General features: G+C 37.9%; 1 protein-coding gene across 2 annotated transcripts in view; it reads right to left on the bottom strand.

The window, feature by feature from the left end:
- Positions 1-8,275: 8,275 nt before the first annotated feature.
- Positions 8,276-25,529, bottom strand: part of POLK (DNA polymerase kappa) — a 32,241-nt gene continuing 14,987 nt past the window's right edge. For both annotated transcript variants that reach the window (XM_069880036.1, XM_069880035.1), the window contains exons 4-15: positions 24,936-25,088; positions 24,421-24,552; positions 22,691-22,844; positions 20,512-20,727; positions 18,175-18,299; positions 17,849-18,015; positions 15,816-15,848; positions 14,618-14,714; positions 13,219-13,390; positions 11,396-12,352; positions 10,189-10,240; positions 8,276-10,079 (exon numbers count right to left, since the gene is read on the bottom strand). In XM_069880036.1, the coding sequence (XP_069736137.1) occupies positions 9,995-10,079; positions 10,189-10,240; positions 11,396-12,352; positions 13,219-13,390; positions 14,618-14,714; positions 15,816-15,848; positions 17,849-18,015; positions 18,175-18,299; positions 20,512-20,727; positions 22,691-22,844; positions 24,421-24,552; positions 24,936-25,088 (2,343 nt within the window). In that variant the 3' untranslated portion in view covers positions 8,276-9,994. The remainder of the gene's footprint in view (positions 10,080-10,188; positions 10,241-11,395; positions 12,353-13,218; positions 13,391-14,617; positions 14,715-15,815; positions 15,849-17,848; positions 18,016-18,174; positions 18,300-20,511; positions 20,728-22,690; positions 22,845-24,420; positions 24,553-24,935; positions 25,089-25,529) is intronic.

Here is a 25,529-nt window from a genome sequence, read left to right as displayed (position 1 = left end):
CCATCTAAATGGGTCCCAAATTATTCTATAGGCATAGCAGTGAAAGTATAAACCGCAGTACTTATTTCCTATTCTTGGAAAAGTTGTTCTGTTTTAAAACAGAACACATTGCCAAAACAAATAAAAATGTATAGCAGTATATGATACTGTATGTATATGATCTGACTCAACTGAAAACCAAACAAACCAACAAACAAACCAGGATTTTTTAAAGGTGTGGGGGGCGGTTGATTTAAACTCAAAATTTGGCCATGATCTGGTATTTGCTATTAAATTGGGACTTACTTTTAGTGTCTCAACCGAAAAATGAACATCTGTTTGGTCAACTAAAGTAGCTGCAGTATGCATTTAGACCCTTAGTATTCAGTAATGCTGGAAAAAAAATTCCAGTGTCTGACAGCAGGTTTAGCTAACTTAGAGGTCAGAGTGTTTCTCATGTTTCTACCTTAACATTTAATTAATCACATAGAAGAAATTAGCGTAGCAGTTAAGTTAGTTGCAAAAATGTTAGCAGATATTTTTAATTTCCTAGCAGATCACACTTTAAAAGTTAATCACTTAGATACTTTCTGTCTAGAGTACTTTAGCCTGATAGCCATTTGTCCAATAATATCACCAAAGAGGACAGCACTCTGCTGAACTAGAAACTGCAGCAATTATCTGTTCCTTAGAGGCCTCTCATGTGAGTTCATCTTACTGCATTATGTCTAAGCCCATTAACACCTAATGAGAATACAGCCTGAGGCAGTACAACTGCGGAGCACACAGAAGAAAATCAGTATGGCATTCACTTAACTGCATTTTACATGTAACCCATGATTATAATCTCAGCAGTAATAATTGCAGCTGTACTGTACAAAATGAGCTAGAAATCAAAGTGGGCATTTGCAAAGCTGTTTCCAGTTTTCCTGTTATATTATCCAAGTACGTCAAACAACACATGCATCCTTCCCAAATTCTCTGAAAATCACAGGATATTTCTTGCTTGTTTTGCAGCATGGGGGCAGAGCAAAACAAATTAAAAGTGGTTGCAAATAAAAAAGCATCTCTGGCGTCTGTGACTACGAGGGTGGCTTACAGCAAAACCACCATCGTGAACAGGGATTTCTGTGGAAGAAATGCCTCACTCATAGTTTTTCTAGTCTTCTCTCTAGAGAAGCACCCAGCAGAGCTTCCCACTACCTTGACTTCAAACACAGGAAAACCAATGGTTGCAAGATGTCTTGCTGAAGTCAAATTTGTAGCAGACACGGAAAAGAAATGTAGGACACCAATTAGCTGCAACTAGTTACAATTAAGCTGCATTCATTCCTACTGACTGCTGATGAAAACTCACACATGTATCTTACATGAGGATGCAAAGATAAATGCTGTTGCATCTCAGGACATTCAGGAACCATCCCAACAGTTTACTCACACTGCCTTCAAGAAACAAATGAAAATTATAATTCTTTGCTGTATCTGCATCAGCAGGGACAGTTCGTTGTAGTTCTGACAAAGAAATAATGACTGATCTTATCTCTCCTGTCCTGAAGTAATTTATTTGTTTTATGCTGTTAAGAAGAAAACCTTTTGCTCTGAGCAAGAGGATTCTTAATCATCTCTTTCTCTTCTCATTTCTCAATTCATGAGCTAAGAACAGTGACAATCCAGACACACCATGGCACTGACCTACTGCACAACCTTTTACTGCTTCTGCAAAATTATTTTTTCATGCATGAAATTACAGGAGTATAGAGCTGTCAGACTACAGATTTATGGAAGCTTTTTGTCTAAGCTGGATTTGGCACTTCCTGCATTATTAGCCATCACTCTATTTTCAAGTAACAGCAACAGTCTATTACCTACGTATGGTCTGTCCATCTTTTTTGGAAGGGTTGTTTTCTTTGGCTTCATATAACATGTTTGGGTTATTGCCCCAGAGGTTATATAATAACTACGTAAATATACTTACAACAACAGAATAGTTATATTCTATTTTCCTTCTGAGCTAACTAGAAGTAGTAATTTTATCAATTTCCTTTGCAGAGAGCCCTTTCTGTGGTGTTCTGAACATCCCAATGTTTCTCCCCTCTTTAAAGGGCAAAGAAATAAAAAGGTGCAGAAAAGTAGAATGCTGTGTTGACATGGAAACAGAAAAGTCTTCCTCAACACAAACTCAGGCTTTGAGGCACCTTCAATTTTTATTGCATCAAATTTACATCTTATTTCACTGGCCTCTATGTGTCTTTCAGTAATACCACAAATAAGAATGACTTCCAATGAAGGAAGAAACTGCACCAGAGGTTTCAGTACTTACAGAATGGAAATCTTCCCGTCACTCCCTCCCCATTTTTAATTTCCTGATGTAGTATCCACAAGATGAAAACTGTAATTGCCTCAAAAAGCACTTAGAAAAAATCCAGGAATTTTAATTGGCTGAAGAGTTCCATGGAGGTAAGATACAAAAATAATAACGATATTTAGTAAGTTCACAGATGACAACAAGCTGGAAGAAAAGGTTATCTACTTGAGGGTAGGGAGGCTCTACTGAGAGATCTGGACAGGCTCAGCTGAGGGGTTCAACAAGGCCAAGTGCAGAGTCCTACCCCGTATATCACTACAGGCTTGAGGAAGAGTGGCTGGAAAGCTGCCCAGAGAGGGACCTCGGGGTGTTGGTCAGCAGCCAGCTGGATATGAGCCAGCAGTGTGCCCAGGTGGCCAAGAAGGACAATGGCATCTTGGCTTGTATCAGAAATGCTGTGGCCAGCAGGTCCAGGGAAGCGATTTGTGTCACTGTACTCGGCATTAGTGAGGCCGCCCATCTAACACTGTGTTCAGTTCTGGGCCCCTCACCCTGAAAAGGATGTTGAGGCTCTGGAGCGAGTCCAGAGAAGAGCAACGAAGTTGGTGAAGGGGCTGGAGAACAGGTCTTACGAGGAGCAGCTAAGGGAACTGGGGTTGTTTAGTCTGGAGAAGAGGAGGCTGAGGGGAGACCTCATTGCTCTCTACAACCACCTGGAAGGAGTTTGCAGTGAGGTGGGGGTTGGTCTCCCGCATGACAGGACAAGAGGAAATGGCCTCAGGTTGCACTGGGAGAGGTTCAGGACATTAGGAAAAAATTCTTCACTGAAAGCTTTCTTAGGCAGATCATCGAGTTCTAACTGCCCTGAAATGGGCAGGGGCACCTCCCACCAGCCCAGGCTGCTCAAGGCCCCATCCAACCTGGCCTTGAACACCTCCAGGGATGGGGCAGCCACAGCTTCCCTGGGCAATCTGTGCCAGTGTCTCACCACTCTCATAGAGAAGAAATTTCCCCATTTGTAGCCATTGCCCCTGGTCCCATCACCACAAGCCTTTGTGAACAGTCCCTCCCCAGCTTTCTTGTAGCCCCTTCAGGTACTGGAAGGTCACTATAAGGTCTCTTCAGAGCTTTCTCTTCTCCAGACTGAACAACCCCAACTCTTCGAATCACTGGGTTGGAAAAGAGCTTTGAGATCATTAACTCTAACTGTACTTATCCACTACTAAATCATGTCCCCAAGCACCTCATCTACGCATCTTTTAAACACCTCCAAGACAGTGACTCAACCACCTCCCTGGGAAGCTTTTGCCAGTGCTCAATAACCTTAATGTCCACAAACCTGCTTGGACGTCTTTCGCTGCAAAGTTAAAGAAGGATGCAGTTTGCAGAACCCATCCCTTGGAAGACAGATACACCAGACCCCAGATCCTGATCCCACACCCACGCATCTTTGCTTATGCCATTCACTATGTATAAAGCAGCTCCTGTTTGACCTCCTCCTTTCCCCCTGCTCCCGGTGCCCTTTGGTGGAGGCAGAAGGAGACCCAGGCTGACAACACCACCACCACCAAGAGCACCACTCACGGCTGTCATGGCTGCCCCCCGCCGCTCCTTGCTCCCTGTCTGGCAGCAGGCGGCTCAGAGCCTTCATTGCTGCCCTTGGCTTCTCCTTCTCCTCCTCGCCCAAGGGAGGTGCCCGAGGAACCGGTTCCCAGTCATGGCTGCAGCGACGCTGTGTTGGGAGAGGGAGAGGTGTGGGGCAGCTTTAGGGACACCAGGAACAGGCTGAAAATTGGGGTGGTTCAGCCTGGAGAAGAGGAGGCTGCGGGGAGACCTTATAGTGACCTTCTATTACTGAAAGGGGGTGTACAGGAAAGCTGGGGAGGGACATTTTAGCAATAGGACGAAGGGTCATAGTACTGAACTGAGGGAGGGCAGGCTCAGGCAGGATGTAATGAAATAATTGTTTACAATGAGGGTGGTGAAACACTGGAACAGGTTGCCCTGGGAGGTAGTTGAGGCTCCATCTCTGGGCACATTCAAGGTCAGGTTGGATGGGGCTCTGAGCAACCCAATCTTGCAGAAGTTGTCCCTGCTTCTGCAGGGGCAGGGGTAGACTGGATGACCTCTAAATGTCCCTTCCAACCCAAACCATTTTATCATTCAAGGCATATAATTTCTTCATGGTATCTAGGCTCCCAACAGGGTCATTAATCCTTGCACAGTCAAGGATGCACACAAGGAAGCACACTTCCTCTACAACTACCTGAAAGGAGGTGGGTGCTTGTCTCTTCTCCCAAGTGACAGGTGGTAGGACAAGGCGAAACAGCTTCAAGCTGCACCAGGGAAGATTCAGACTGGATATCAGGAAAAATTTTTCACAGAAAGGGTCATTGGGCACTGGAACAGGCTGCCCAGGGGGGTGATTGAGTCACCATCCCTGGAGGTATTTAAAAGACAGGTAGACAAGATGCTCAGGGACATGGTTTAGTGGTAGATAGGAATGGCTGGACTCGATGATCGAAGAGGTCTTTTCCAACCTAGTGATTCTATGATTCTAAGCCCCCAGGTCATCTCTAGTAGTTCACCTCACGTGCAGATGGCTAAAATAACAAATGCATACACAAGACAACAAGGTAGTCCTGTGTGCTCCTGAAGTGCCTCCTAAATCATCACACAAACAAGAGGTACTTTTGAAAACCAATGCCAGAGGTACACACGTACAGATATACAGAGACATCACAGCCTGCATGGGAGCCCTGTGGCTTTGTTACTGACTTTGGGGTGGTCAAGGAGCGCTCCACAGGTTGAAGGCCATCCAGTGGAGAAACTCTTCAGGAGCTCTTCTGACTTCTGTCAACCCGTGCTCAACAGACGAGAGAGGGTGACCATCCTGAGAGACTGAGGAGCTTCTGCCCTAAATCTGGGCAGCAATATGCACATGCAGTAGTGGTACTAATCCATTCACAAAACTCTTCATTTTCAAGTATACAACAACTTAATTTGTTTTTGTCCAAGTCCAATCAAAATCAACTCATACACATACCCAAATATTCAGGTTTTGTGAACTGACCTATTGAGATCCATCTAATGTACCAGTTTCTCCATTTATCTTGAAGTCCACTGTTACTTGACATACTTAAGCCAGCACTGATACTTCATTTCACATAGGCAATGACTTCCTGAGATAGGGCATAAAAAGTGTTTGAAGTCACCATGTTAAACATTACTTTAAAATCAGCCTTTGATATTGCTAACATTTCAAGAGAAATATTGGAAAACTAGCTCCAAGAGTGCAGGACTATCAGTATCCAGCCTTACACAACTGAAGACAGATTTGAGTTGTCTTAATTTCCAAGATTATTGCCACCATACATGTCTATAGTAAAATTGATCTGAAAGACTCAAAGGAGTATGTAAATTTGGATTAAAAAAACCCCCAAACTATTTGCTGCATGTCATGCATGAAAAGTTTTCACAGCTCTTTCCTCCTTTAAACATTTTTCATACAGTCAGGCTGTGACATACAAAAATCATTACAGCTGATATACCTGTCTTATAAGACAGTTTCATCAACTATACTCCCAGCAGGTGAATGTCACTGAGCTGAAAAAAGTTGTGAAAATAAATCCGGAGTGAGAAGAACAAGTGACTGACGTAGCCATAGCTGAATCACAGAGGTTTCTCTATTACTTACCCCTCTGTAAGTGTCCTGGGTTCAGCCAGGGTAGAGCTGACTTTCTTCAGCTTCTCATACAGGCCTGAAAACAAGAAGGCTGGAGGTGCACAAGAAGCTGGGAGAGGATACAGCCGGGACAGCTGACCCAAACTGGTCTAAAGTCATGCTCACTACATAAACTAGGGGAGCTGGTAAAGGGGGGAATGGGGAAAGATCACTACTTGGGAACATACCGGGCATAGGTTTCTGGGTGATCTGTGCATCACTCACTTCGTATATTCTTCTACTACTATTATTGTTTTTCTCTTCCTTTGCTGTTCTGTTAAACTGTCTTTATCCCGGCTCACAAGTTTTACCTTTTCCCTTCCGATTCTTCTCCCCAGCTCACATTCTCTAACCGCTTCCCATAATCTTGACTCTTTCAAATCACCCTGGCCACATGCAGAAAAGACTATTGTAGAAACTAAGAGATGCAGAATCCAGAACAATGTACACAGCAGGGTAGTACTGGAACAACTTCCTCACTTGCGTTCACTGAGCTCTCTCTCTGCTAGGATTTTTAAAAAATATTTTTTAATATTTGGAATAACAACAGTAATTAACATATAAACAAATAGAACCAATGTAAAGAAAATAAATGTAAAGGAAGACTAAAGTGTGTTGGATAGTGTGTAAAGAGGAACAAGCAAAAAACTATGCCCTGTGGAGGTGAGATTCAAAGATAAAGTCAACATAGCAAGTACAATGTTTTTATTAAAATTATATTAAATCGTGTAGTTTTATTGAAACTATGAAACTCTACACAAATCTGAATCCCCTGTGCTACTGCAGCACCCTACAGTTACACTCATTCCTCCCCTCATCCCTTATGGTTACAGCCACCTATTGCCACTTGCCTTTACTTGTGAGGAGCAATTAGAATAATGAAATGGAGAGGTACAGCCTCAACAGGTGCTCAAGGATACAAATGGCAATCAGGAAAGACAGGGCTGAGATCCCCAGAACACCAGCTGGCCAACTAACTCAGGCACCTGCAGGCTGTTCCCCAGGCTTGCCTGTTGGCAGTATGATTCTTGATGCCTCCAACCTTTTACTTGAATCTGCACACAATGTGAGCAACAGGGATGTGATAATTTCGACATAGTAAAGGGAGAGCAACTCAAGCCCTAAACTCTGTCCTGCTGACATATCTACCCTTTACTGACACCTGTAAGTGGAACTTGAACAATGCTGAGAACAAAACCTGAAGCATTTATATACTCCCAAGAGGGAAGTTTCTAGAAATAAAGATTTTGTGAAACCCAAGCCAGAAAACTGGTATCATGATATCCAGCAGGGCAAGACATTCAGTAGGCAAGATATTTCAAAACTCAAGTGCATATGAAGATACTACTGTAGACAGCAGTAAATAGATTCAACAGGAAAATGCTATTCTACTGCCTAAGTTTTTTGGCATTGAGGATTTACAAGCAAGCAAGTTTTGGTACTGAGGACTTAAAACTCTAGCAAGTCTTGCTTTTAGGGGGCATCTCTATGTCTGCCTCACTTCAACTAATGCTTAGCAGATAAATGCGTTGCGGTCATGCATCCCTGTCATCAGATGTAGTGGAAAGAAGAACAATAAAGATCACAGAAATGCCATCCTTTTTCTCCATCATTCATAACTAAATAAAAAATTCAAGATAAAGTGTATTTATCTACCTTAAGTAAGAAAGGTACTTACTCTAGCCAAATTCTCATCTGCTGCTGACCTAGATCATTAATGTTCTTCAGAACTGTGATATAGTAAGTGTGGAATGGTTTACTCATAGGAAATAATTTATACATTAAGTTAAACACAGCTATAAAGAAATTTCCAGATGCTAATGAAAACAGATTTTAAGTTAAAGTCAGTTATGCAATAAACACATACACTGAGAAAAATACAAAACAAAACCAATGCTTACACATTCTTCTCCAAGAGAATTGAGATGAAAAATCATATCACAGATGTTTATGACAATACTCAATTGCGTACTGAAGGCCGCCTTCAGATAAAGCAGCAATAAATGCAGTATAAAAAATTACAAGGAATAGAAAAAAGCCTTCTATTATGCATTGCAGTAAATTTACGTGGAAAACATTAAAATAATTTCACCAAGCACTTTCTGTAGGCACAGATAATCACCTTTCCAAAAAGTGTATTTTTACATACATCTCAAAAGACAGACATTCCTGGCTTTAGGATTGTACTGTGAGTTTTATTTCCGCATTAACCCTAACACGTCCATGACTTTAACTTCGTTACACTCAAAACTCTGACACTTTTTGTTTTAAACAGATAGCCAGACAACTTTTAATGCTAAGCCAAATTAACTTCTTCTGTTCAAGTACTCACAACAGTTTACCTTTTGTTAAGTAATGCATACATAAAAACACTTTCTAAAGAAATACAATGACAAGATAATAGGTAGATTCTACACTTTATTGAAGCAGACACAAACTAATATAGGACAGGTGTTCACTTTCTAAATAGCAGTGGTAGATTAGGTCATTGTTTCCTTAGTTGCTTTTATGTCTTTCCTACCAAAGCTTCCAGCTCCCACTTCTACCAGCAGAATAGTGCATGCTGAACTGACCTGGTTTAGAAAAACTCAACCAATTCAGCTCACATAGTCTGAACTAGTCCAGCTGGTTTGGTCCAAAGCAGATAAGGGAGCACCAACATGAATTCAAATGACAGAGCTGCAAGTACAGTGACATTTGGCAAACAGTTGAGCAGGTAGAGATGGTGAAATCACTCCAGCAAGTTTGGAAACAACAAAAAAAGCACATTCTGGACTTAGCCCGGCCATTTATAACATAGCAGGTACACATTTGTTTGCTTAAAAAACAAGCAAGCCCCTAAGTACTTCAATACAATTAAACAACAAAAACAAATGTGTCTATAGTAGCCACTTCTTTAAAGACTTCGCAGTTAAAAATCAGTTTACATTTCACACAGTGTTTGACGTTGTTTGTCTAACTTAAGAAATATTGTGTCATCAGAAATTATTTACAAGATAAATAATTACAATAAAATGTCTATAGTTAAGCTATTTGGTGTGAACAGAAAAAATCTAAACAGAGTAATTTAAATATTTGCACTTTACAACCTTTTTTATCCACATATGCACTCATAAAATATTGTTTATTCACAGATAAAAATTAATTTTAAAGGGAAAGATAGGTAAATAGTAAAAAGGTTCAGCATCTTGCATATATGCACATAATTCATGTTATTATTGCACCACGAGACCTTTTGAGTAAATTTAGTGCTACTGACTGGTAACAGTTTCACAATTGTGAAGAAAACTGAAATTCTCAGTTTCTTTGGAAAGGCCAGGGATCAAAAACCATTTGGAGGAATCCTCTCATCAACAGGTTTAAGATTTTTTAAATCAGTGAAGTCACAATGAGTCCTTCAGGGCTGGTCTATGACCTCTTACTGAAGCCATTTTCAGTGACAACAATGAAAGCATAACTGTGCTTTCAGTTCTTGGTTTTTCCTTTGAAACTGCAAGGTCAATCAAACAGCTTTTCTTCATTATGACACAGGTAATACCACAATTAAATCTGGTGTTGAATTGTCCAAGGAAGTGTCAGCCTGAGCTACTATGGCTACCACAGCTGACACAACCAATGCAGAGAAGACATCAAGTCAGGTGAGGGAAAAGGGCCTTCAGTAAACACAGTGTGGCACCCTAGCTAATGACTCCAGCTTTCTAGGGAGCTTGCCCCATGGCAGCTTTGATCTCCCTGTTGTGTTTCTCCAACAGAAGAAAGAATTTGTGAGACTGCTCATGATACTCACAAAGGTCCAAATGTTCAATATAAGCGAAGTCGAAGTGCTAGCAAAATTTCATTCTCAGAAACAAATCACTTTTTTTTCACACAGGCATGCAATGGCTCCAAAGTGACAGGCACCTAACTCCAGTCTACCACCAATGCTAAATTAATTTGCAGCCATAAAACACTATGAAATACTTCATATAGAATGTGTTGCTACACAGTCATTTAAAAAACATTTCAATTGTATGCTTGGAATTGCCTGACTTGGCCTTTTTTGATACTGACTGTGAAGTTGCTGGTCCAGACCTAAAAGTCAAAGACAGAAAAAAAAGTCGGAGGTTAAAATACATAATGCAACATCTACAAAACGGAATATTTTTCTAAACTTTATTATTTTAAAATGAAAAACCCTTACCTTTTAGTTCCTTGTGATGTATTTGTGCATTGCTGTCCTCTGCTTAAACCTCCTGAAAAGTAGTGGAAACAACCAAAATCAATTATTTTAGAAAAGTGCTTCAAAAATTACACACATGGCAGAATTTTTAGAAGAACAGTTTGGGTAATGTTTTTCTTTCCTTATTTTTGGTGTGTTTTTTTTTTTTTTACATAACCAAATTTAACCTATCTCAAGGAGCAGATAATATTTATCTTCAGTTTGAGTACTATAGCTTGTATCAACATTTTTAAAAGATAAAAACCAAAAATCCCTTATATTATTAAATTCTAGGAGATTAATTTGGACCTTGTACCTTTCAGAAATTTTAAAGCATAATGTAGTTGATGTTCAAGGTGTTTGTCGAAAAACATATTTTTAATTGTTTTTATCCTCCACAGGGAAAAAAGAAACTTTGCCAACAGTAAGTTTTCCATTTAAAACAAAGCCTATTTGCATGCGTGATGACAGTCCTGCTTATAAATTTTTCTATGTCAAAGATTCATATGCTAAGTCTTGTGTTCTGATAATAGTAACACACTAACATTTTAATTTCCTTGTATAGAGCTCCCAAGTTGGATGAGGGAAAAGGTATTTGAAGAAGACATTTAAATATCTGCACATGTCCTCTAATCTGGCCAAAGATCAAAAAGAGAAACTACTTGAGTAAATATGCTTCTGGTTTGACATGTTACAGATGCAGTTATGTGATATATTTTACTAGATGTAAAACAGGCTGGCAAGTTCCTGCCTTCATGCTTTAGTTCACAACCTCTTGTTTTCTGCCAGCACATTACAAAATGGAACTTTTCGGTCAACCAGATCGCTGAAATAATCCAGGCTGAAGACGTTTTCCTTGATTTTCACATAGATCTCGGTGACCTTACAAGCAACTTTCTGAACACGGCTGGGGGGGACAAACATGCACTTCACAGAAACAAGCAGTAATTCCTGTGGTGCCCCTGTGACAAATGAGAATGCACTGTGTAACTGTGATCACATTCATACATCTAATTTGTAATTAAAACAGATCCTGTATTTTTAAAAGAAATACGTTTCCTCTTACACAGGCCTTACCCAAATGAACTTCTGGCAAAAATCTCAAAGCTCAGAAAAGTTCAAAGTATATCATTACCAAATTAAAGCAGATAATTTGAATAATCACATATATCTTAATGTACATACTCACCAACTCTGTTTGAATTTTCTATATTATAAATCTTAGTAGGGAAATTATTTTTTTCTGTCAGTTCCTGGATAAGGCCTTTATTTAAGCACACATCCACATGTTCATTAAATGACACAAGACTGGTGGTTTTCTGTTCTGAATTACAAACTGGACAAACAAGAACAATGTCTTCTTTGGCTTCAAAGAAACAGGATGAATCAGTTCCTTCTGTACAGTCAGTATTTTCAAAATGGTCTTCATTGTCTTGTGAAATTTTTCTGGGTAACAGACACTGTTTTATACACACATTTCTAGCAATATCGCTGAGATTGCTAGGCTGTCCCTCTTTGTGAGGCTTACCAGATATTACATGAGTGACTTTTTTTGTGCTATTGCTAGTAGAGTTGTCACATGTACTGGCAGACTGGTCTGTTCCAGCTAATTGATCAGTTTCATTTTTTTGACATTCATCAACATTTTCATTTTTAAACACTGGAAGAAAGTTAAGCGTACTTTCTCTTAAATTGTCACTCTTGGATATTTCCATACTATCTTTAACAGAAGTTCCATTGAGACACTCATCAATATGCCTATTAAGCTCTTCCAAATTATTGCTGGTTTGCTCTTCAAAGCAAACAGGGCAGGTGAAGATCTTACACACATTAGAATTCCTTAAGTCAGTGACCTTCTTTGTTTCTTCCACAAAATATGCTGATGATTTCCCATCATGAAAGACCTGTTTACCTACAGTTTCATTTGCAGAAAGATTCTCACTGTTCAGTTGCCTTGCAGCTCGCTTTTTATCAAAAAAACTCCCTCCAGGAGATGCTTCTGAATTTTTTGTTAAATATTCTTCGTTGGACTTCCCTGCCTGAAGCCTAAGAAAACCAATTTCTTTTCCTGATTTTAAGAAACTCATAATGCTTTTTTGTTGGTACTTCTTCTCTTCTTCACTCAGAAATCCCGATACTCGTACACCTAATATTGAAAAATAAACTTATAATACCGATTTTATGACAACTTGATAACAATTCTTACTTAACACTTTTTGAGGTATACATTCACTCAGTAAAAGAGCATTTATTTCTAAATGGAAGCTATGCTACCTACAAATTCTAACAAAGGATCACAATGTCCACAAAATTTTGAGAACCAAACACTTGCCCAACCTTAATTATTAATTTCAATATCCATAAAGTTTTAAGTAATTGCACCATAACATGCGGCTATAAACTTAACAAAATTACATAGAATTCAGTCTGAAAGAGAGTTTTGCATGAAGTTTCCCAACCAAAATATATTTTTCTTCAGTGTATTCTCATACCACAGACATATAAGTTTTATATATCACTGAATGATTCAAGCAGAATGTTTAAGCATCTGAAACACATAGGTCTTGGAATCAGGTTTACTTTTGACACGAACTTTCAAATTTCTTGCAGAACATAGCATCTTCAAATCTACAAACACTTTAATTTAAAGCATTTGTTTCTAAAAGAAGTTATGGACAGAAACTACCTGTTGCTGTGCCACAAAGCTTTAGAAGCTCCTTTAAGGCAGCAGAATTAAGCACTGCTATACATTAAGATTCTACTGTCATGCCAATATGTATGTTGTTCCAGGGCTAGCAGGTGGTAGGACAAATATTATACAACCTCAAATAGTAAAATATTCCTGAATCACTGCTCAGCAATCCAGACCTGCTTCACTTTGCAAAAACTACCAGGGTAGCAGAGAAAGGATAATTCCATTTATATTGACTTTTTTTTAGAATACGATCTATTGCTATGATACACTATAAGATCCAACTCTGAAAAGGAAGAACAAGGTTGAAATATTTTTACCCATAAGTCTTATCCGTAATGGGTGAGGAGCAACACTGTCAATTTCTGTTCCTAACAAGTCTTTAGCAACAGCAAATATTTCCTCCTCAGTAGAAACAGAAGATAGCACAGTTGAAGCTCTTGTTTTTACTTCAAAGTTCACATTCTTTAGCTTCAAGGTAACAGTTTTACCCTAGCAGAAAAAAAGGAAAAAATAAAAAAGAAAAAATATGCATGCCATATGCAGCACAGAAACAATTATCAAGTAGCATCAATACAAGGGCCCTAAAGCCATAGCCAGGACTGTGTGCTTATCTGTCTACAGAAAGGGGCACTGCCAAGAACTTGTTTGTGAGATTCTGCACTTGCTCCTAAACTGCTGCCAAAGTCAAATTCTCTAAAGCAGGTCATTTTGCTCTGGTTCCCAGCAGACCACTTGCTACCAGTGCATGTTCCATAGATTTCACGCTCTGGCTACAGTTAGAACTTCTACCCTGTCTACAAAATTTATTTCCTTACTTGGAAACTTTCAGTGCCAAGTATCTTAAATTTGCTGGGGAAACTACTAAGGACATGTAAGCGATATCCAGTTAAGGATTTGTTGAAAACTTCCTTCCTCCTATATGGTGCTATCAGAGTCACACATGACATCTGTGTTTGGCACAGATATTTCTCTGGCAACACTTTCCAAACCATTTGTATGATTTAGAGTATCCATCCAAACATAAATAAATAGCACTTCCTTTGTTCTGCTGCCTCTGTAAGCTATCCCTTTGTCCTCCTTCACTGATGATTTCCCTTTCAACCAGTCATCTTTTGAGGCAATCTTTTATGGCTGAAGAAAACCAATCACAATTCTTTTAGGTCTTGAATATCACTCCCTGCTTTACCATAAAGACCTCCATAGAAAGTATGAACAGAAATCTGGGGAGAATGTATACAGGGACTGTTACTACTGCTCATATGATTGAATGACATGAATAACCTGTCAGCAAATTTGGGACATGTGAACTTCTTAAACTACACTACTAGCTACTGGCTGGATCCTCTATGAATACAGAAGAGAAACACAGTGTTCTAAATATATTTAGTAGTGTATAATAAACCAAAGCACAGCACATAGACAATCAGTTCTATCATTCATTCATAAACCTTGCTTTGGGCACAAAATGGTTATACATTAAATAAAGTGAATAATTAGTTTACTTTTTTCCACATCTATTACTAGATAGGCCCCTGAACAATATCAAAATGCTGCCTTAATAATTCTAACCATCTGCAAGTTAAAGAATGGAGATGTCTGAAGACAGATTGTATAGTATGGTGCTGTTGAAAGCATTCATGCTAATGCTGCATTTAACGAATTTGAGTGCTAAGTGTTGTCTTCTTGCAAGAAAAAAAAAAAGAATAATATAAATACCTTCAGTCCTTCTTTCTGCAGCTCTTGAGCAAGGTCTCCGCAGAGTTCTCGACACAAGCTGTACTGGTCTTCCGCTTTGTTTATCTCACTGAATGTTCTAAGACAAACATATGATCTTTTTCAGTATGAATTCTAAAATTTGTTTGGTGGTTGCCATTTAAAAGCATGTCTTGTACAGCTAGACAAAACTACATCAGAAGTAGATTACATAGGTTTGAGTGTTTACTTCAAAGAAAAGTGAATATGGATATGAACAGCATACAGAAAGATTTGTGCATATCTATGTGTTTCAAAATGTTTGCAAAGCCCTTCAAATAATGAAATAATTTGAAGTTATTTTTACGTAATCTCCTTTGCACAGTACTATGTAACATAAGAAGAAAGAAAGGATTAGAAACAACACCAGAGCCAGGTGTAAGAAATAAATAATGCAGATGCTAAGAAAAAAGATGCCAGCTAGGATAATTATCTGTCTGCCTTCAAACCAGTGCAAGAGAACATGAATTTCTTAGTTCTGGTAGTACTAAACCTTACTGGCCTTACTTAACTGCCCACAACTATTAAGTCTCAATAGGAAGAATCACCTTTTCTTATTTTCTTTTCTAAGAAGAGACATGAGGTTAGGGATAACTATTACAGCACTCTACAGATTCTCCTTGCAGTTATTTCCTTTTAAAAATCAACTTTTGGAAATAACATACAACACCTTCTCAAGAGACCTTATACTGTTAAAATCTACTGAGACATTAGAAAATGTACCAAATTTTAGTTAACCATGCGAAATTACTGTCTGCTTTGCATGTTTACCTTATGCTATACTTCCTATGCAAGTGACTGCAGAATACTAGATCGATAGTGACATTAAACTGGAACAGATTTAAAAGAAAATTCAAGCCCTTACAGATTTCCTTCATGCGTTATGGCTCAAAGACCACTTTGATGCATTTAAGGCAGTCGGAGAACCAGATGATGAGAAAAGAGAATACAGAAACCAACAGAAGCACCTCCATAATACTCTGAAGCCAAGGGGAAAAAAATGAAAGTCTGAACTTGATTTAGAGAGCTTGTTGTTGTATATGCATTTTTTTAATGCATATAAGTACAGAATGAAATTATATGACTAAGAAAAATATACACTACTCAGCATTAAGCAGGTTTAGTAACAAAAGTAATTCTTTTCAATATTAAAGAGGCATACCTTTCAGTGCTCATACTTTTTCTTTCTCCATCCCTTTAAAAAGAAAAACAATTGATTATACCCACTTTACCTAGAACTGTTATCTTTTCAGTAAGCTCTGAGTCAACCAATCATACTTCACTAATAGCAGCAGCCTCTTCTAGAAAATCTGGATGTTTTCCACAAATCTTGTACAGCAAATTTAAGCGAGCACAAAATGGAGAATGTTTTTTTAAAAAAATACTGTAGGTCAAGACATAGATCAGCCACAGACATGAACAAAAAATGAACAGCTTGTAAAAAAACCCAAACAAATAACAAAATTCCCTGCTCACATAAGAATTACAAAATCACAAATCCTATGGTGTCTCACCAGCTACAACTGTGAAGTTGTATTTGTTCATCTGAGGAATTAGTTTGCTTTCTGTATAAATTATTTCCCCTGTTAAAAGTGATGTGTTAAGGCTTCTTTTGGTGTTTCATTTGTCTTTCTCATTTTAACTGAGCATCCTTTAACAACTCTTCTGCATGTAAGGAGTTCCTGAAAGCATTTTTTTTTTAGGTCCTCCTTCTTTCTAAGTATTGGAAACAACAGATTTAGCATCCTCAGATTTTCCTAAAAGATGATGGTTAAACAAAAGGCCAGAATGTGAAACATCTACTAAGGACTCAGGTATTGTTATAATAAAGGCTTGCTTCTTCTTCACTAAAACCACTGAAATCAAGTTGGTACTAATTAAAACAAAACCAAGAAACAGATTTCTTAGTGAACATCATTAAAACTGTGTTCCCCTTCACAATGATAATCTCTTCTTTTGAAATGCTCCTACTGGGTTGGGGTTACATACTAGGAGATTTTCCAAACTGCGCAACACCTAAACAGAGTGAACAAGGGGAGACAGTGCACCAATTATTAAAGGACCGTTTCAGGCTGCATTATCTCAACAGAACAAGTAAATATAAAATGCAGTTTTATGAATATCAAATCACCTTCACAAATTCAACCTTACTGCATATTTTATTTCAAGTCAAAATACTTCTGAAAAGAAAAAAACAAAGACAGCAGCACAAGGTTTGTGCTAGCACATGACTAGTCTACAAACTGATATATTTACACATTATTTTGTAGTCAAATGGAAAAAAATGGAAGATCTATTACTGTCAGAAAAGTAGAAATAATACAGAATAGATCATTCAAAAGTACATAAGGCACTCTAGAATTCCTAATGAAACAAAATAATTGTCAATCCATTTTTAAACAGAAGTCCAGCATTTTGGGAAGGACAGAAGGATATTTAAGGAAGGGATATTTAAAAAAAGGATTCACTCCTAAATTAAGACTCTTGGTTACATGAACAGTAAAACACTGTGTTTTTTTAAGAACCAGTGGTTCATGTTTGTATCCAGGACAGGCTTAGAAATTATGCATATTACTGAAAAGCTGTATTCATATGTAAGACTGACTTCTCCCCTCCCAATGGAGGCCAAAAAGCTATTACTATGAACTTTAAAGGAACAGGTATGAAAAAAATATTCTGTTCTATTCCAGCAAATTCATGAGTTGTTATAACAAATACGTATATAAACATAACAGTAGAGACAGAAACGTGTCTTACTTTCATTAGAAATATGAGAATTTACCACTAAAGAAGATGAGATACCAATGCAATTTTCATGACAATCAGTAAATAATTAGAAAACCCAATGAATTTATATTGTTTTTATAGAAGAAACAAGACTGAACACCTCTGCTTAGGATAATTAATCACTCTAGCTGTTCTAGTATTTAGGAGGTTGTACTAAATGATACTGACTTGATTACTTGATATTGACCTATACACAGCTTCTCTGACAAAATTTTTGGATTTCATATATTACAAACAAACTTTTGCTCTTTCATGTTTGGCTGCTGTGTGTATCTTAGCCATAAGTATAATACAGGTATCAGAGATCTTTTAAAATATATTTTAAGAGTCTAGAAGTACAATATGTATGAGACACAAGAAAAGATTTAGACAAACATAACTGCAGTGGAAAAAAAACCCAAAACATACTTTTCCAAATGTGTTGAACCCAAACCAAGTGAAATATCCAAGAAATTACGCCAAGATGCTTCTGAAAAAATAAGAGAAAGCAGTGCCCTCTGCTGGTAAAGTTCTGAGCAAGTCACAATTCCAAGGGCTTTTAACATCTTCTCTGTTACTTTTCCTATACCCGGCACCTGAAAAGGAGTAAGTATCATTATATTGGAAACTTTCCATTTGTAGATCCAATACCAAAATCAATGTATATTGAACTGGGCAGATTACCAGTAGAAATCTTTCTTTTAGAACAGAAGGAACATATATGATTTCATAGTAAATGTCATGGTACCTCTTACCTTTCTAATTGGCAAATCCTTGAGGAAGTCTAGCACTGCTTGTCTCTCAGGAGCAATTCTATATTGCCCATTAGGTTTATTACGATCACTGCACATCTTTGCTAACATTGTATTTGGTGCTATTCCTTAAAAACAAACAAACAAACGCCATATTTTTAAAAGATACAAGAGTATGTTTAATTCCAACTGTGCAATATTTAAAAGCACAAGAGCAGTCTACACATTGGCAAAGACTAAATATAAGCAAATGAATGAGGATAACTTATAACCAGGTTTGTTACAATTCTACAAAAACATTTTATAATAGACACGTGACAACACGAACACACGTGGTAGATATTAAATACCTACCTGCCCATCTCCCTCACCTGCAGAGTGGCGGAAGGAGGAGGAGCAGCAGTGGGCACTAGTCCACCACCATCACCTCACTGCCCTGGAGCTCCCAGCCCCAATTCAAGAACCTTCCCAAAGTAGCTTCTGCACATGCACAGCAAGACCACCAAGCACACGCTACTGGAGCACAGACATATGCCCATCACCCCAACAGAACAAGCCTGGAGAAGTGCTGCTGGAGAACTATCAGACCACGTGTTCATGAAGAATTGCTGCTGGATGGTCCACATTTTCCAGAGGCACATTTGTGCCCCACTGCAGTGGTGACTTCTTTTTCTTTTCTCCCACTACCTCTTTTTCTTTCACCTTCTTACTTAGCTTATTGTGCCTTCTTTTTCTTACCAGCACTGTGATGTGTTGGACTTAATCCGAGTTGTGTTGTAGTTTGTTTGGTATTCAGAGCATAAGACTGATCTGACCAGACTGAGATCTGTTTTGCAACTTTAGGAAGTACAACTCAAGAGCGCACACAAGAATCTGGATTGTTTTGGCCACGCCCAAAACAAATTTACCCTGGGAGATTTGTCAGCCTCCGACTTGCCACACAGATATCAAAAGATCCTCCCCTCTGGTGATTATTAACACCAACAGAAATGCTTAGAACAGCAGCTATAATTGACTCTCAATGAGAAGGAGATACTTGTTCAGTTTTATTTCAGTGAAAAGAATAAAATACTCTTGAGAAAATTACTAAATTTTGTGGTTTAACACTGCTATGTGGCTACTTAGAAATACGTGTATATTTCACTGACACTGGTAGGGACATGGAGGGATTTCTCCTTTCTATCAAAGTGACTTTTCTTACAAATGAACTCTGGAATTGAATTAGTAAGAGATAGAATTATTCTGTGTTACAGCCCTAGTGGTCTTACTGATACAGCGTATTATTCAAGATGGTAGAAGTAATTCTATTTATTGTTGATTATCAGTATTTTTTTTTAATAAGCCTTCCAACTGTTTTGCATTTTTTGGGCTTAAAACCCATGTGGCACTTGTAAAAGCTACGTCTGTTTTCTAACCACTAACTTATCCTTAGGAAGACAAAATTTTGGCAGAACAAAGTTACTGTTTTGCTTCTACTCAGGAGATAATGTACACATGGGAGGTTTCATCCTAATTCTTCCTAGTAGCTGTTCCTTTACCTCTGTTTGCATTCAATACTTCCATGGCCCTCCACATCTGCTTCATAAAGCTCACTCCCTGATCCTTCACTGATCTGGTTCACATAGCAGTTCAAATGACATCCAAGCTAAACGGCTACAGATAGACACTTCTTTTAGTGACCTAACCCAGATTATTATTGAAACAAGTATGACTTAGGTATGTTGCCTTTAGTCAAAAGACATAACTTTACTAGTAAACATTAAAAAGCTACTGAATAGTTCACTATCTTCAACACATACTTACCTCTCTGAGAGTTAACTTTTTAATGAATTTTGATATTGCCTTAGGCAAGGAACAGTGTGGAGAAATGTTAGAAATACTTAACAATATGGATCTGCTATTTAAACTAATAGCAATTTAGCAACCAGTGACAGATTTCATTATGATCACTAGCTTGGGAAAGCAATTTACATGAAACACTAAAACAACCATCACCAGTGCTAAGATTAGATCCTGAGCACAGTGGTCATTCTTCCACGCTACTTACATTTCAATAATGACAGAATCACAGAATGATTGGAGAAGAAAGAAGCAAAACAATTGTATGATCGTGTTTATAGTCAAAAACCCTAAAAACAGGAGTGGCTTTGATAACCATAACATCTTTTGAAACATCTTTTGAAAGTCACGGTCCATTGCAGACTTGCCAAGAAAGCATATTTCTCCACAGCACAAGAATGCTGTGGCAATGCTGCTTTCTTAATTAACGACCTCTGAAATTAGAGTAGAAGACATTGTGGAAATATAAATCACTATAAATATTTGTATGCGTCTGAATACCTGCGCTAGCAGTCAGTTGAGTTTTCTTCTCAATCCTAAAGCGAATTTCTTTCACAACTTCCTCTGCAGAAGTTCCAAAGACAACTGAATTTTCCATTGACTGATCTCTTTGTTCAGAGTGGTTATGCGTCAGAGGTGTGTTGTCTTCAAACAGTACAGGTGAAGAAGAATATCCATCTTCATTGCATCTGGTGGACTTATTTATATCATCTTTATCTACATTAAATAGAAACACAATTAATCCGTCTGTATAATACATATACTTTACTGATTTTCTTATGGAGTGGCTGAAGAGAGTTCATTAGCAGTTTGATTTTTTTCAGTTTGGAAAAAAAAGACCCATATAGAATTATTTAGCCCAAGGAACTGCACTGCTTTTTTGCTTCAAGAAGTAGAGTCATAACTGCTTTGTTCTTAACATGATCTTAGAGTGGCTGTGATTGCAAGACTTGGCTAGGAGTCTCAACATAACTTCCAGAAAAGCAACAAGGTTTAATGGCCTGTGGCTATAGCAGCAGAAAAACATCAACTTTTGGCAGTATTTTTGTTTCGTGTCAGAGTGAAGGCCAAATGCTCCCCTTTTTAGTGGAAACAATCTTTTGCACAAGTTTTTTCAATATTCTCTGAAGAAAATTAGGGTTCTGGAATATCCGGTTTTAGAACGATCAGCCTGGTGATCTTGTTTTCAACTTCAGTCATGGCAGAACAAGTAATGTCAGCAACCCTTTGTCTGACCCTACAAGTTTTGCTATAACAGTTTCACATTCTAAGTGCCTGTTTGTATTTCAGAAGAATAAAGATATCAGATGTGTTATTTCTAATTGGATATACAGCTGTGGATGTGGTTCCAACTCCAGCTTCTAGAGCCAAGTGAAATCCAGTCATATCTTAAGCATTACTGCAACTCCTGCAGTGCTCATTAATTTATACATTGTTAGTCTCGTAACCACATACTGTCTTTGTAGACAAATTACCACATTTCTGACATACAGAACTCACTATATTATTTTAGGAAATATCTTTGTAAAATACAGATCTTTATAACAGTAGGTTTATTTATTCTACACCTCCTTAAGTAATTAGAGAATGACTATTTATTTGCAAAACTCTCATATTGAATAGTAAAGGAAAATATACCACCCAATTCAGTTTAGTAGACTGAGTACCACTTCTTACACATTGTACTCAAGGTAAAAAAAAAGTAAATCCTCCAGGGCATCATCAGCAGCAGTAACATACCTTCAACACACAGGTGAGTAGTAGAGGAGGTTTACCTGTAAACTGACAAATCAGAGCTAGAGAGTATATAGGAGGACAAATTATGCTAGGACTTGTGTATCTATGCTTTTAACAGGTGCAGCTTGTCTGAAGGCTTACATCATATCCATGTGTGACTGTTACCCTCTGGTCCCAATCCCTGGTAGCTAACGCCATTTTCTAAGGCGAGCACCATTCTCTGGCACCGAGCTGGTCACATATTCACTCCCCCTCCACTCATTATCACCTCCTGAAGGTCCTGTGTACCAAGCAGATGAATCAAATTTCTTCTTCTCCTCCCTGGTTCCTGGGCCAAGGTTCCTGGGCGTCAGGTTGACTCCTCCCTTGCTGGCTTTGAAGGGCCAAGACACCCAACAAACACAGTGTTGTGGATGACCCCACCAGAGAACAAGGAAGTGTAACTATATCAAGAGCACTGTTAGTAAAACCGAACAATTACGAGTCCTGAGCGACAAGCTGCACCACAGTTGCTGCTGGTCAGCAAGACTGGGATCCTGGTGCCCACGGCCACCTTCGTCATTGTCTGCTTCCTCCAAGGATGGAGGACTGATTCACATTCTTTTACATCATTTTCCAGTCTAGATTAGGTTTGTCATATTGATACAGCAAGCCATCTGACCTGATCTGCAGAGGGTCCAGGTGACTGGAAACCATAAGCTGTGTTATAAAATTCTGTACTATGCTACTTATAAACTGTACCACACCAATTCTGCTTGTAAAAATCCTGTGCCATTCCATTCATAAATTCTGTGCTATACTGATCATAATTTCCTGTTAAGAAAATAAATCTTAAATTGTAACCACAATTTAGTACCATCATCATTCTGCCAAGCATCCCCAAAAGAAACCATCTGTCCCCTCATTGTGGGGTGACCACATGAGAAGACTGTAATTTGCTTACCTTTTTCAGTACTGCCTTCTGTGTTAAAAAAGAATCTTCTCTTATCTTCAGGCCAGTTCAGTCTTTCCTCCAAGTGCTCTGTTATATTCAGGTAGGCTTCATCTAGGCCCATGGGCATAAAACTGGGATCATATTCGGTCAGTATTTCTCTAACCTTGATAAAAACACAGTGAAAGTTAACAGCCTTTTGCTCTACGAGTATATCTTACATACAAATGATGAGGTGACCAATTGTATTCTGAAACGTCAAGATGACTGATCAATTTCAAAGATATTTACACAACAAATTCTTTATTACTATTGGCAAATAATACTGCTTCTCACAAGCAGCAAGATGTCAGTAATAAGTGAGTTCTAAAGAGATTTTGAGCAGTGTACTTTGCTGTAGAGGTCACTAAAATCAGTGCATAAGGATTCTACAAGCACTAGGTTCACAGGCACTGCACAATAAAACAGTAGAAACCTGCAAACTCAACAGAGCACATAAGCTGATGCAATTTTATGTACACTGCATGTCAGACAAAACATACACAAAGGTTAAAAAAGGTTAAAAAAACCAAACACCTAAGTTGTAAATTACAAGTTACAGCAAATGATTTAGAACACTGGTTAATGCCACAAGCAAAACTTGTTATAAAACCTCTAGTGAAAAGCACACCTTCCCAAAAGGCAACATAATAGACTAAATGGTCAAAATAAAATTTCTACCTTCGTTCCTCTTCTATTCCTCTTTTTTTTTTTTTAAAACAAGGAGGAGAATTTGACTGCCTCAAGTTTTCTCTATCAGATTTGGTCAAATTCTTAGATACTACAATATTGGTTGACGTGCACTTCATCCTTCTGAAACTGATTAAAAAGAGGATTCACTGCTCAACTTTAATGACAAAATGAAATTAATCTGAATATTTTCAATCCAAATCACAAGAGGAAAACCTAACTAAACAAAATAGACCAATCTGAACATTGAATATTTTATCCAAACAACAAATGAAATCCATATTATTAAATCCAAGATCCTAACAACTTCAAACCTACTCTGAAATACTCACATTTGTGTACGTTTGTTTTACAAGAGAAGTGAGAAAAATAAAGTAAGAACAAAATAAGTTATTTTTTTACTTTATTTCTATAAAGAGATTGAGGCTTTATGGGAAAAAAAAAAAAGTTAACATCCAGGGTCTTGGGTATCCTAAATATTTATCCTGGCACCAAGTGAAATTGCTTCCATTAAAGCAAAATGTGATTTCTTTTCTCCCGAATCTTTTGCTCTTTATTTCAAGTCCCTTCTTTTAAAACAAATGAATTTGCATTTAAAACTCACTAATGCTCTTTGTTTCTCCAGTCATTAGCATTCAAAACGATAATTACGCATTGTACATATTATTATCTTCATGTTTCCTATTCACTTGCAGCTTCCTAGTAATTAGATTATGCTCCATGGTTTTGAAGTTTTAGTAATAATAAGGCTCAAGTGGTATCTCTAGCTCAATGAACAGTTTTGAAAATCTCTATCAGCATCCCTGCTGACCTCATTAAAATTGCAATATGGGTGAGCACTTTTTGATTTCCTCACCTGAAAGCACCAATGTTTTGTCTAACTTATGTTCAAAGCCACAACACAGAACAGTTTAATGTTTAAACTACCACTTTTTGTATTATCTAAAATTGATGTATTTATAGTCTAAAACCAAGTACACTAAATTCTGGTTACACAGAACTGTTAGACTTACCTCTTTACTCACTCTGCCGTATTTTTCAAAGTTTAATGGTACTATAGTTAGATGTGGACATAGCTTTTTAGCAATAAATCCAGGCATGGCTGCACGTACACCGAACCTCCTAGCATGGTAATTTGAGGTAGACTTAGGAGAGATGAAATAAGTTTAGCATTCAGTAATCAAGTTTTTCCTGAAGTTTAGTGTTAAATAATCAAGTTCTAATCACATATCTCCAAGCAAAAGAGACAGACAAGGTTGAGAGCTTACATACATTCACTCCCTTCTCTCCGCCTTTCAACCTGTTTGCATCCTTTAAACTTTTATCAGGACATTTATTACTGAAAAATAAAATCCAGCTTATATGGTCTAGCCTAAAACAGATGTGTGTCTGGGTTTTTCGCTATTCCTTCCACACCTATAAAATCTCTCCATATAACAGTATCACTATACTATGTTATTACTGTATGGTATATCAGGCTTCAGATTCATGCAATTGATTTTTGTGTCAGCTTGATATTCAGCCTTACCAACATACTCATTGATCCCACTGCTATAGGCTTTTCCTTCAGCTCTGGATTGTCTCTCATTTCCACAGCTGCATAGAAGGCATCCATGTCAATGTGTACAATTGTATTGCTAAGGTTACGGCTCTGTTCCAGTTCTATCACAAGTTTGTCCACCTGAACAGAATAAACCAATAATCAAAACTATTAACCTGGCAGATATGCAACAGTACAGATGACCCTAAAAACTCAAATGCATCTGGCTTAAAGTTATAAAAACCCAAACCCCACCAAACCAGCAACAACAAAAAAAATGAATCAAGTTGCTGATGAAACCTGCTCTGAGAGGGAATGCTGCTGCAGCAAATGGTACAAAAAAATCTCCAAAAGTCAGTGAAAAAAAAAATCCAACAATCAACAGAAACCTACCTACATGGGGAAAAAAAAAAAAAAAGACACATCATCATGATTCAAACAGAAACTTTGTAAAATGACTGAATATGCAGTTTTAGCTACTGTGATACAAGAGAAGACCAACAGCTCACAAGGCTGATCCATCTATCTTTTCTTGTTTGAGACCTTGTTTCTGACAAACAGGTTCATTAACTGCTTAGCAGA

Source organism: Phaenicophaeus curvirostris, chromosome Z (assembly GCF_032191515.1).
Source record: "Phaenicophaeus curvirostris isolate KB17595 chromosome Z, BPBGC_Pcur_1.0, whole genome shotgun sequence".
Classification (NCBI taxonomy): Eukaryota; Metazoa; Chordata; class Aves; order Cuculiformes; family Cuculidae; genus Phaenicophaeus; species Phaenicophaeus curvirostris.
Note: the sequence above shows the minus strand (reverse complement) of the source record. Positions and strands in the feature narration are given on the sequence as shown.